The sequence below is a fragment of the Pseudophryne corroboree genome, chromosome 1 (genome assembly GCF_028390025.1).
Source record: "Pseudophryne corroboree isolate aPseCor3 chromosome 1, aPseCor3.hap2, whole genome shotgun sequence".
NCBI lineage: Eukaryota > Metazoa > Chordata > Amphibia > Anura > Myobatrachidae > Pseudophryne > Pseudophryne corroboree.
In genome coordinates, this window is record NC_086444.1 from 904,821,764 (window position 1) to 904,835,548 (window position 13,785).

Genomic DNA, 13,785 nt, shown 5'->3' on the forward strand with positions numbered 1-13,785 from the left:
AGGCTGATCGGGGCCGGAGCTGACATCAGACACCCTCCCTGACAATACTTGGGAAAGCCTGTGTTTTTCCAGACACTACCAGTAAACGATCAGTTACCACACACAAACAGCCTCTTCCTGTCAATCACCTTGCGAACGCCTGTGCGAATGAAATTTTTGCACCATCCCGTCGCTGACCGCCAATGCCCATTGTTGATGTCAGACTCGCGTGCGCATTGCAGTGCATGCGCAGTTATGTCCTGATAGCCCGCTGTGCAAAAACGCACAGCACCGATCAGGTCTGAATCAGGCCCTGTGTCTATAGAGGCTAAAAGTTGGCATCTCAGTCCTTGCACATTTGGATTGATGCACACTTGTACACAAGGGCAGGGCTTTAGGGCGGCATTTAACCCTAAAGATGCGCAACTGCCAAAAGATGCAACCGCAACTATTGCTGAATCAGCTTCTTTGTGTGCTCTCCTGTTCTGTTTGTTGTACTATGGAGGCGTGTGTGTGTGTGTGTGTGTGTGTGTGTGTGTGTATATAGTAATATATATATATATATATATATATATATATATATATATATATATATATATATATATATATATACATACACACATACCATTAACTAAGGATGATGATGACCGCCCTTTTTAAAGGGAGTGTGTTCACATTTGTTTTATCTGATTTCCATTTTTTGAATTTTTCTATTTTCTGTGTTTGTTTCAAAAAAAATTTTTTTTTTTTTTAGATAATTGGACATTTAAGTGTTGAGAGTTTTCTATTTTTCAAACTCATACATACATACATACATACATACATACATACATACATACATACATACATACACACGGTACGTACGGTATCAGGATTCCAGGTCGACACAAATTGGTCGACGCCTCAAATAGGCCGACGCAGACAATAGGTCGACATGAACAAGGTCGGCATGGAAAAAGTTCGACATACGTTTTTAACTTTTTTTTCATTTTTAGAACTTTTTCATACTTTACGATCCACGTTGACTACAATTGGAAATGGTAACCTGTGCCGAGTGCAGCGAAGCACCTAGCCCGAAGCAGGGCGAGCGAATCGATCCATGATAGGGGACACGGTGCACTAATTGGGGTTCCCGGTCACATTACGGAGAAAACGACACCAAAAAATCATATCAACCCTTTTCCATGTCGACTTTGTTCACGGCGACCTATTTTCCATGTCGACATTCTTCAGGTGTCGACCAATTGGTGTCGACCTTAGTGGTGTCGGCCTAATTGTTGTCGACCCTGAGTCCCAGACCCGTACGTACACACGCGCACACACGCATATAAAATATATACACTGATCATACCCCCATTATCAGTAGCCACGCACCCGTCATGCTGGTCACACCCCCTGCAGTAGCATACAATAGGCCCTTTAGAAATTTCAGCTCCAGGCCCTTGAGAACCTTAATCTGGCACTGGATTTACTGTGTGTGCTTCTATTATACATAGGAGCAGGGGTGTTAGTAGGAATTTCAGTGAAGCACATATTTAACAGATTTTAGTGTGAGCCAGGTTCAGGGCACTTCTGGCTTATACATACTTTAGTTACATTTTTACGGAGTCATGGGACTTGTTTCACTGTATACCTGTCTGTCTGTCTGTCTATCTATATAATGAGTAAAGCTAATGCCAAATCAAAAAAGCAGCTCGTCTGTGGAGAGTGTGTTACCTGATGGAACGACCACTTGCACAGTGTCTTGTAAATACGGGTACAAATACGAACCTCTGCCCTGATCCTCCTTGGGTGATGATAGCAGGAGTGATGACTTACTTAAAATCAGAGTTGGCCGCTGCATGAAAAGATCGTGAGACGGCTAGATCTGATGCTAGGGTAATACTATCTGATCTGCCAGAGTGGGCTCAGGAGATGTCAAGGACTTTGCAAGGTTTACAGAAGCCCAGGTCTAGCTCAATTCCTAAGAGTAGTCATTGTTTGTCACGTCACTTACTGGTTTCAGCTGTGTTGCATTCTGACGATTCAATGCGAGACCTGATATCTCAGGAGGAACAAGAGGAAGGTGATTTGGGCCAGGAGTCAGATATTGAGCTTACTGATAGTCCGGCCATTGATAATCTCATCAGGGCAGTACGCCAGGTTCTAAATTTTACTGAGATTGAGGAACCTCTTTCAAATGAAGTTTTATTTGCTAAAAAAAACAGTGAGCACCTGTGTTTTTTCCTTATTCAGATTCTCTTAATAAGCAGTTAAAGGAAGCATGGAAAAATCCTAAACCATTTTCTATGCCTAGGTGGTTTCTGTCTAACTACCCGTTCCCAGAGTCTGACCACTGAATGGAAAAATCCACCAACATGGATTCCTCGGTGTCCAAAACTTTCAAAAAAAGTTAACCATTCCAGTCCCAGCTGCAAGTACGCTTAAAGACCCGTCAGAGCGTAAGCTAGAAACTATGCTAAAGTCAATGTATACAGCAGTAGGGGTGTTGCTTAGACTTGCTTTAGTTGGAGTTTGGGTTAACAAGGCTGTAGTTGCATGGGCAACACGGCTCAAGTTGGGCCTACAACAGGATCTTCCCTTAGACCAGCTTATACTTCTTGCTGATCACATCTGTGAATCTGCTGAGTATTTAGGTACGGCTTCTATGGACGTTGGCCACGTTTGTTTTCGGCTTCGATAGTTGTGGCCCGACGGGCGCTTTGGCTGCGTTCTTGGCAGGCAGAGGCAGAGTCAAAACGAGGAATAGAAGTGTTGCCTCACACTGGCGAGATGTTGTTTGGTCCTGAACTTGAGAAATGGATTTCTCAGGCTACTGGGAGAAAGTCATTGCCCTCACCAGTTCCTAAACGGAAGTACGCTGGACCAGTGTTCATATCTTTTCGGCCTCAAAAGGACTGAGGTATTACTAGAGGCATAACCATACAGAGTAGACGTGGTAGAGGGCTTGGTTTCCAACAAACCAATAACAGTCGTCAGAACACAAAGCCCGCTAACAAGCCAGTGGCATGATGGGCTTCCAACCCATCTCGAATCTTCAGTTGTGGGAGCACACCGTCAAACGTTTCACTCGGCGTGGTATCAGACATCCACAGATGGGTGGATCTGCAATTTAGTGTTCAAAGGTTACAAAATAGAGTTTGATTGTTTACCACCAATGCGGTTTTTCAAGATAGCCCTGCCTGTGTCCGTAGACAAAAAGGCGGTTCTGCAGACCATGATTCAATCTCTCGTAGATTCAGCAGTTTTGATCCAGGTTCCAGTTCACCAACAGGGTCAAGGTTGTTATTCCAGTCTTTTTGTAGTACCGAAGCCGAACGGCTCGGTCAGACCGATATTGAACCTGAAGGGGCTCAATCAGTACGTCACTTACTACAGATTTAAGATGAAATCCCTGCGGTCAATGATTGCAGGTTTGGAACTACAAGAATTCATGATTTTGCTGGATCTCAAGGATGCCTACTTACACATTCCAATTTGGCCACCGCATCAGGCGTTCTTAATGTTTGCAGTACAACAAAACCATGATCAATTTCCGGCACTACCGTCTGGCCTCTCATCAGTGCCTCGGGTATTCACAAAGGTGATGTCTGTGATGATAGCTCATCTCAGATCCCTGGGAGTGATAATAGTTCCGTACTTAGACGACTTTCTCATCAAGGCTCCGTCTCAACAAATACTCCAATATGCCTTACTGACGTACAATGTACTAGTTCAGAGAAGTTGACAATCCAACCGCAAGAAATCAAGCCTGGTTCTGTCTCAAAGAATTCAAGTCCTAGGAATGATTCTGGATACGGTGGATCAACGAATTTACCTGCCAAAACAAAAAGCACAAAGTATTCGTCATCTGGTACAGTTAGTGCTCAAACCACGGAGAGTCTCCGTGCATTTGTTCATTCGACTGTTAGGAAAGATGGTGGCATCTTTCGAAGCACTTCAGTTTGGAAGATTTCACTCACGTCTTTTTCTTCTGGATCTTCTCGCACAGTGGGCAGGCTCTCATCTACAAATTCATCAGGTGGTGCAGTGTTTTCCAAGGGCCAGAGTATCGCTACTCTGGTGGCTCCAAATACAATCTCGCTGCAGGAAAAAGGTTCGGAGTCTGGAATTGGATAATTCTGAAGATGGACGCAAGTCTGAGGTTGGGGAGCAGTGGTCCTACATCGTCAATTTCAGGGTCTCTGGTCAGACTGTGAAAGATTACTGTCAATAAATGTCCTGGAACTCAGGGCAATCTACAACGCTCTGCGTCAGGCAGTTCAGATACTCCAGTCTCAGACTGCTCAGGTTCAGTTAGACAATGCGACAGCAGTGGCATACATCAACAAACGAGGGACTCGAAGTCGCATGGCCATGCAAGAAGTTGCTCGACTCCTGATTTGGGCCGAGCATCACCAAGTGATGTCGGCAGTGTTCTTTCCAGGAGTGGACAACTGGGAAGCAGATAATCTCAGCCATCAGGATTTTCATCCAGGAGAATGGGTTTTAAATCCAGAGGTGTTCCAGATGTTCGTCCAGCGGTGGGGTTACCCACAAGTGGATCTAATGGCATCTCGCCAAAATCATCAAACACCCCAGTATGTGTCCAGAACAAGAGATCCAAAGGCAGTGGCAATGGATGCTCTCACAATAGCGTGGCCGTACAGCCACATGTATCTATTTCCATCATTTCCGCTGCTTCCTTGGTTGCTAAATCGGATCAAGAGTCCACAACCGTCATACTAGTGGCGTCTCATTGGCCTCAGAGAGCGTGGTTCTCTGATCTCTGCGGTCTACTTGCGTACGATCGGTGGCAGCTTCCGCTACGTCCAGACCTTCTGCAACAGAGTCCACTCCTTTACCCCCGATTGATGAGAGGGCATTCCAGAGTCTGTTATACCAACCGTATTACGTGCTAGGAAGCCAGTTACAGCAGCTCATTATCACAGGATTTGGCGAGCTTATATAGGTTGGTGTGAAGCTCTGAAGTTTCTGACATCATCTTTCAAGTTATCCTGTCTTGCTATTTTTTACAGGCGGGTTTGGATGGAGGACTGAGTTTAGCTATGCTAAAGGTGCAGGTCTCTGCCTTGTCAATTTTCTTTCAAAGGCGTTTGGCTCTTTTTGCCAACAGTTCACACTTTCCTGCAAGGTGTCCTCAGAGTTCAACCTCCATTCATACCACCTACAGCTCCTTGGGACTTGAATCTAGTTTTGGATTTTTTTAGTCTTCAATTTTTGAACCCTTGCAACACGTGGATGTTACGTTCCTAACTTGGAAAACAGTGTTTCTCCTAGCCTTATGGCCCATAAACATTATGCAATATCGTGCACAATCTGAACGATATTGTTCAGTCCTAAATGATATTGCATAATGTGTATGCGTGATCCGACGTACAATGCGTGCTCCCGCGGGTTGCCGGCAACATCGTACATCGGACTGCATGCAGTCTTGATGAGGTGATATTGTGTGCTTTTGTACTCCACTGATAACTTTGTTTCTAGACATCGTTTGTAGTGTGTTCACACAATCCGATATATCGTATACAATATCCTACGATATCGTATGGGATCGCATAATGTTTACATAGCATTAGCTTCGGCAAGGCGTGTTTCAGAATTGGGTGCCTTGTCATGCAAGCCACCGTATCTGGTATTTCATGATGACAGAGCGGAACTTTGGACGAATTCCGCTTTTCTACCGAAAGTAGTATATTCTTTTTCACATCAATCAGCCAATGGTAATTCCTATTTCTCTGACGTCCTAGTGGATGCTGGGGACTCCGTCAGGACCATGGGGAATAGCGGCTCCGCAGGAGACAGGGCACAAAATTTAAAAGTTTGACCACTAGGTGGTGTGTACTGGCTCCTCCCCCTATGACCCTCCTCCAAACCTCAGTTAGGTTTTTGTGCCCGTCCGAGCAGGGTGCAATCTAGGTGGCTCTCATAAAGAGCTGCTTAGAGTAAAAGTTTTTATAGTTTTATTATTTTCAGTGAGTCCTGCTGGCAACAGGCTCACTGCAACGAGGGACCTAGGGGAGAAGAAGTGAACTCACCTGCGTGCAGGATGGATTTGCTTCTTAGGCTACTGGACACTAGCTCCAGAGGGACGATCACAGGTACAGCCTGGATGGGTCACCGGAGCCGCGCCGCCGACCCCCTTGCAGATGCCGAAGTAAGAAGAGGTCCAGAAACCGGCGGCTGAAGGCTTTTCAGTCTTCATGAGGTAGCGCACAGCACTGCAGCTGTGCGCCATTGCGCTCAGGCACACTTCACACCGGCGGACACTGAGGGTGCAGGGCGCTGGGGGGGGCGCCCTGGGCAGCAATGTTAATACCTTTCTGGCTAAAAAGAATACATCACATATAGTCCATGAGGCTATATGGATGTATTTCACCCCTGCCAGGTCTCAGAAAAACCGGGAGAAGAGCCCGCCGGAATAGGGGGCGGGGCCCATCTCCTCCGCACACAGCGCCATTTTCCTACACAGCTCCGCTGCTAGGAAGGCTCCCAGGCTCTCCCCTGCACTGCACTACAGAAACAGGGTAAAAAACAGAGAGGGGGGGCATTTTTTGGCGATATTATATATATTTAAGCAGCTATAAGGAAACAACACTTATATAAGGTTGTTCCTATATAATTATAGCGCTTTGGTGTGTGCTGGCAAACTCTCCCTCTGTCTCCCCAAAGGGCTAGTGGGGTCCTGTCTTCTATCAGAGCATTCCCTGTGTGTCTGCTGTGTGTCGGTACGTGTGTGTCGACATGTATGAGGACGATGTTGGTGTGGAGGCGGAGCAATTGCCGGTAATGGTGATGTCACCCCCTAGGGAGTCGACACCGGAATGGATGGCTTTGTTTATGGAATTACGTGATAATGTCAGCACGCTGCAAAAGTCGGTTGACGACATGAGACGACCGGCAAACCAGTTAGTACCTGTACAGGCGTCTCAAACACCGTCAGGGGCTGTAAAACGCCCTTTGCCTCAGTCGGTCGACACAGACCCAGACACGGACACCGAATCTAGTGTCGACGGTGAAGAAACGAACGTATTTTCCAGTAGGGCCACACGTTATATGATCACGGCAATGAAGGAGGCTTTGCATATCTCTGATACTGCAAGTACCACAAAAAGGGGTATTATGTGGGGTCTAAAAAAAACTACCTGTAGTTTTTCCTGAATCAGAGGAATTGAATGACGTGTGTGATGAAGCGTGGGTTACCCCTGATAAAAAACTGCTAATTTCAAAGAAGTTATTGGCGTTATACCCTTTCCCGCCAGAGGTTAGGGCGCGCTGGGAAACACCCCCTAGGGTGGACAAGGCGCTCACACGTTTATCCAAACAAGTGGCGTTACCGTCTCCTGATACGGCCGCCCTCAAGGATCCAGCTGATAGGAGGCTGGAAAATACTCTAAAAAGTATATACACACATACTGGTGTTATACTGCGACCAGCAATCGCCTCAGCCTGGATGTGCAGTGCTGGGGTGGCTTGGTCGGATTCCCTGACTGAAAATATTGATACCCTGGATAGGGACAGTATTTTATTGACTATAGAGCAATTAAAGGATGCATTCCTTTACATGCGAGATGCACAGAGGGATATCTGCACTCTGGCATCAAGAGTAAGTGCGATGTCCATATCTGCCAGAAGAAGTCTATGGACACGACAGTGGTCAGGCGATGCGGATTCCAAACGGCATATGGAAGTATTGCCGTATAAAGGGGAGGAATTATTTGGGGTCGGTCTATCGGATTTGGTAGCTACGGCAACAGCCGGGAAGTCCACCTTTTTACCTCAAGTCCCCTCCCAGCAGAAAAAGACGCAGTCTTTTCAGCCGCAGTCCTTTCGTTCCTATAAGAACAAGCGAGCAAAAGGACATTCATATTTGCCCCGAGGCAAAGGAAAGGGTAAGAGACTGCAGCAAGCAGCCCCTTCCCAGGAGCAGAAGTCCTCCCCGGCTTCTGCAAAGGCCTCAGCATGACGCTGGGACCTTACAAGCGGACTCGGGGGCGGTGGGGGGTCGCCTCAAGAATTTCAGCGCACAGTGGGCTCACTCGCAGGTGGACCCCTGGATCCTGCAGGTAGTATCTCAGGGTTACAGGTTGGAATTCGAGAAGTCTCCCCCTCGCCGGTTCCTAAAATCTGCTTTGCCAACGTCTCCCTCAGACAGGGCGACGGTATTGGAAGCCATTCACAAGCTGTATTCTCAGCAGGTGATAATCAAGGTACCCCTTCTACAACAGGGAAAGGGGTATTACTCCACGCTATTTGTGGTACCGAAGCCGGACGGCTCGGTAAGACCTATTCTAAATCTGAAATCTCTGAACCTGTACATACAAAAATTCAAGATGGAGTCACTCAGAGCAGTGATAGCGAATCTGGAAGAAGGGGATTTTATGGTGTCCTTGGACATCAAGGATGCTTACCTTCATGTCCCAATTTGCCCTTCACACCAAGGGTACCTCAGGTTCGTGGTACAAAACTGTCATTATCAGTTCCAGACGCTGCCGTTTGGATTGTCCACGGCACCCAGGGTCTTTACCAAGGTAATGGCCGAAATGATGATCCTTCTTCGAAGAGAAGGCGTATTAATTATCCCTTACTTGGACGATCTCCTGATAAGGGCAAGATCCAGAGAACAGCTGGAGGTCGGAGTAGCACTAACTCAAGTAGTGCTCCAACAGCACGGGTGGATTCTGAATTTTCCAAAATCCCAACTGATCCCGACGACACGTCTGCTGTTCCTAGGGATGATTCTGGACACTGTTCAGAAAAAGGTATTTCTTCCGGAGGGGAAAGCCAGGGAGTTATCCGAACTCGTCAGGAACCTCCTAAAACCAGGGACAGTGTCTGTGCATCAATGCACAAGAGTCCTGGGAAAAATGGTGGCTTCTTACGAAGCGATTCCATTCGGCAGATTCCATGCAGTGGTCAAGCCTGGAAACGTCTCTTCACATAAATATACTGGAACTAAGAGCAATCTACAATGCTCTAAGCCTGGCAAAACCTCTGCTTCAGGGTCAGCCGGTGTTGATCCAGTCGGACAACATCACGGCAGTCGCCCACGTAAACAGACAGGGCGGCACAAGAAGCAGGAGGGCAATGGCTGAAGCTGCAAGGATTCTTCGCTGGGCGGAAAATCATGTGATAGCACTGTCAGCAGTGTTCATCCCGGGAGTGGACAACTGGGAAGCAGACTTCCTCAGCAGACACGATCTTCACCCGGGAGAGTGGGGACTTCATCCAGAAGTCTTCCACATGATTGTAGTCCATTGGGAAAGACCAATGGTGGACATGATGGCGTCCCGCCTCAACAAAAAACTGGACAGGTATTGCGCCAGGTCAAGAGACCCTCAGGCAATAGCTGTGGACGCTCTGGTAACACCATGGGTGTACCAGTCAGTGTATGTGTTCCCTCCTCTGCCTCTCATACCCAAGGTACTGAGAATTATACGGCAAAGGGGAGTAAGAACGATACTAGTGGCTCCGGACTGGCCAAGAAGGACTTGGTACCCGGAACTTCAGGAGATGCTCACGGAAGATCCGTGGCCTCTACCTCTAAGAAGGGATCTGCTTCAGCAGGGACCGTGTCTATTCCAAGACTTACCGCGGCTGCGTTTGACGGCATGGCGGTTGAACGCCGGATCCTAAGGGAAAAAGGCATTCCGGAAGAGGTCATCCCTACCCTGGTCAAAGCCAGGAAGGAGGTGACTGCACAACATTATCACCGCATTTGGAGAAAATATGTTGCATGGTGTGAGGCCAGGAAGGCCCGACAGAGGAATTTCAACTGGGTCGATTCCTACATTTCCTGCAAACAGGATTATCTATGGGCCTCAAATTAGGGTCCATTTAAGGTTCAAATTTCGGCCCTGTCGATTTTCTTCCAGAAAGAATTGGCTTCAGTTCCTGAAGTCCAGACTTTTGTAAAAGGAGTACTACATATACAGCCCCCGGTTGTGCCCCCAGTGGCACCGTGGGATCTCAATGTAGTTTTGGATTTTCTCAAATCCCATTGGTTTGAGCCACTCAAATCGGTAGATTTGAAATATCTTACATGGAAAGTAACCATGCTACTGGCCCTGGCTTCTGCCAGGAGAGTGTCGGAATTGGCGGCTTTATCGTATAAAAGCCCATATCTGATTTTCCATTCGGACAGGGCAGAATTGAGGACGCGTCCTCATTTTCTGCCTAAGGTGGTATCAGCGTTTCACCTGAACCAGCCTATTGTGGTGCCTGCGGCTACTAGCGATTTGGAGGATTCCAAGTTGCTGGACGTTGTCAGAGCATTGAAAATATATATTTCAAGGACGGCTGGAGTCAGAAAATCTGACTCTCTGTTTATACTGTATGCACCCAACAAGCTGGGTGCTCCTGCTTCTAAGCAGACGATTGCTCGTTGGATTTGTAGCACAATTCAACTTGCACATTCTGTGGCAGGCCTGCCACAGCCTAAATCTGTCAATGCCCACTCCACAAGGAAGGTGGGCTCATCTTGGGCGGCTGCCCGAGGGGTCTCTGCATTACAACTCTGCCGAGCAGCTACGTGGTCAGGGGAGAACACGTTTGTAAAATTCTACAAATTTGATACCCTGGCTAAGGAGGACCTGGAGTTCTCTCATTCGGTGCTGCAGAGTCATCCGCACTCTCCCGCCCGTTTGGGAGCTTTGGTATAATCCCCATGGTCCTGACGGAGTCCCCAGCATCCACTAGAACGTCAGAGAAAATAAGAATTTACTCACCGGTAATTCTATTTCTCGTAGTCCGTAGTGGATGCTGGGCGCCCATCCCAAGTGCGGATTGTCTGCAATACTTGTACATAGTTATTGTTACAAAAAAAAAAAAAAATCGGGTTGTTTATTGTTGTGAGCCATCTTTTCAGAGGCTCCTACGTTATCATACTGTTAACTGGGTTCAGATCACAAGTTGTACGGTGTGATTGGTGTGGCTGGTATGAGTCTTACCCGGGATTCAAAATCCTTCCTTATTGTGTACGCTCGTCCGGGCACAGTATCCTAACTGAGGCTTGGAGGAGGGTCATAGGGGGAGGAGCCAGTACACACCACCTAGTGGTCAAACTTTTAAATTTTGTGCCCTGTCTCCTGCGGAGCCGCTATTCCCCATGGTCCTGACGGAGTCCCCAGCATCCACTACGGACTACGAGAAATAGAATTACCGGTGAGTAAATTCTTATTTTTTTCAGAAGGTTCATGGACTCCAGCTACTTTGGATGTGGTACGCGCACTGCGCGTTTATGTAGCCCGAACATCAACAGTACGTAAAACAGATACATTGTTTGTTCTCTATGATGCAGTCAAGATAGGTTGGCCAGCTTCCAAACAGACCTTGGCTAGATGGATTAAGCTGACCATTCGCTAAACTTTCTTTCATGCTAGCTTACAACCGCCTGCATCTGTTTCAGTACATTCCACGCGTTCTGTGGGAACGTCATGGGCAGCAGGTCGTGGTGCTTCTGATGCAACTTTGCCGTTCAGCTACATGGTCATTAGTGCACACGTTTGTGCGCTTTTACAAGTTTGATACGTTTGCGGCATCAGCATCTAACTTAGGCCGTCTAGTGTTACAGGTGCCAAACAGCTCTCCTGCCCAAGGGGGAAACTTTGGTACGTACCAAGAGTACTCCAGTGACCCCTAGTGGATGATAAAGAAAATAGGATTTTGGTACTTACCAGATAAATCCTTTTCTTTGAATCCACAGGGGGCAGTGGACGCCCACACAGAGCAGTTTCACCTTGCTTGTGGTAAGTTAAGTAGATCTAATGGTAACACATTCTCACCGACTTGTTCAAATGTTAAGGTGGTTGTTATCTGTCGTGTCAACTTCTAGTTGTCCGTTTTGTGTCAAATTTATAGTTGTCCGTTATGTTATATGTGATTATCCATTGTTCATCCTCTCTATCGCTCCTGTTTGGCTCAGTAAAAGAACACTGAGGTACCTCTGGGAGTATGGAGGGGGTGGAGGGTTACTAATTTTAAATATTTAAAAGTCTATCCCTGTGCCTATCCCTGCTAACGCCCCGTCCATATCCCAAGAGTACTCCAGTGCCCCCTGTGGATTCAATTAAAAGGATTTATCTGGTAAGTACCAAAATCCTATTTTTGGAAAAGTGTGTCTGAAAGTGAAAAATGTGTACTGTGAAGATATTAGGCTGATGATTTCATCATTTTGTGTTTTTATGAATTTTATTTGTCCTTAAACTAAACTTTTGGTATGATCTTATTTTGGTTAGTACTCTCCAGAAGAACGTGACCCTGTTCCTCTCAGCATCCACCACATGCCCATTTGTGTCAGCTTTGCCTTTTTCCAGCAAGGGTAAGAAAGCAAAGTGTAGAAGACAGTTCACGTTTGTTTTGTCACAATGGATTTACTGCACACTGTATACTAATCTGTTTCATTACTGATACTTTATAGTAAATATGATTCTGTATATGTGTGTATGCATATGTATACATACATACATACATACATACATACATACATACATACATACATTTGTGCTCATAAGTTTACATACCCTAGCAGAATTTGTGATTTTCTGTCCATTTGTCAGAGAATATGAATGATAACTTACAAACTTTTCTTTCACTCATGGTTAGTGGTTGGGTGAAGCCATTTATTGTCAAACAACTGTGTTTACTCTTTTTAAATCATAATGACAACAGAAACTACCCAAATGACCTTGATCAAAAGTTTACATACCCCAGTTCTTAATACCGTGTATTGCCCCCTTTAACATCAAGCACAGCTCAAAGTCTTTTGTGGTAGTTGTGGATGAGGCTCTTTATTTTCTCAGATGGTAAAGCTGCCCATTCTTCTTGGCAAAAAGCCTCCAGTTCCTGTAAATTCTTGGGCTGTCTTGCATGAACTGCACGTTTGAGATCTCCCCAGAGTGGCTCAATGATATTGAGGTCATGAGACTGAGATGGCCACTCCAGAACCTTCACTTTATTCTGCTGTAGCCAATGACAGGTCGACTTGGCCTTGTGTTTTAGATCATTGTCATGTTGGAATGTCCAAGTACGTCCCATGCGCAGCTTCCGGGCTGATGAGTGCAAATTTTCCTCCAGTATTTTTTGATAACATGCTGCATTCATCTTGCCATCAATTTTGACCAAGTTTCCAGTGCCTTTGTAGCTCACACATCCCCAAAACATTAGCGATCCACCTCCGTGTTTCACAGTAGGAATGGTGGTGTACCTTTCATCATAGGCCTTGTTGACTCCTCTCCTAACGTTTATGGTTGTGGCCAAAAAGTTCAATTTTGGTCTCATCACTCCAAATGACTTTGTTCCAGAAGTTTTGAGGCTTGTCTCTGTGCTGTTTGGAGTATTGTAAGTGGGATGCTTTGTGGCATTTGCGTAGTAATGGCTTTCTTCTGGCGACTTGACCATGCAGCCAATTTTTCTTGAAATGCCTCCTTATTGTGCATCTTGAAACAACCACACCACTTTTTTCAGAGAGTCCTGTATTTCAGCTGAAGTTATTTGTGGATTTTTCTTTGCATCCCGAACAATTTTCCTGGCAGTAGTTGCTGAAATTTTTGTTGGTCTACTTGACCGTGATTTGGTTTCCACAGAATCCCTCATTTTCCACTTCTTAATTAGATTTTGAACACTGCTGATTGGCATTTTCAATTGCTTGGATATCTTTTTTTATATCCCTTTCATGTTTTATACAGTTCAATTACCTTTTCCCGCAGATCCTTTGACAATTCTTTTGCTTTCCCCATGACTCAGAATCCAGACACGTCAGTGCAGCACTGGGTGAAAGATGCAAGGGTCTTTCAGGAGTCCAGAAAC

The 13,785-nt window shown here is 46.1% G+C and overlaps 1 protein-coding gene across 1 annotated transcript in view; it reads left to right on the forward strand.

Moving 5' to 3' along the window:
- Nucleotides 1-13,785, forward strand: part of EXOSC9 (exosome component 9) — a 75,604-nt gene that overhangs the window by 28,621 nt on the left and 33,198 nt on the right. Inside the window, exon 6 of the mRNA XM_063920249.1 lies at nucleotides 12,216-12,298. Coding sequence (XP_063776319.1) covers nucleotides 12,216-12,298 — 83 coding nt within the window. The remainder of the gene's footprint in view (nucleotides 1-12,215; nucleotides 12,299-13,785) is intronic.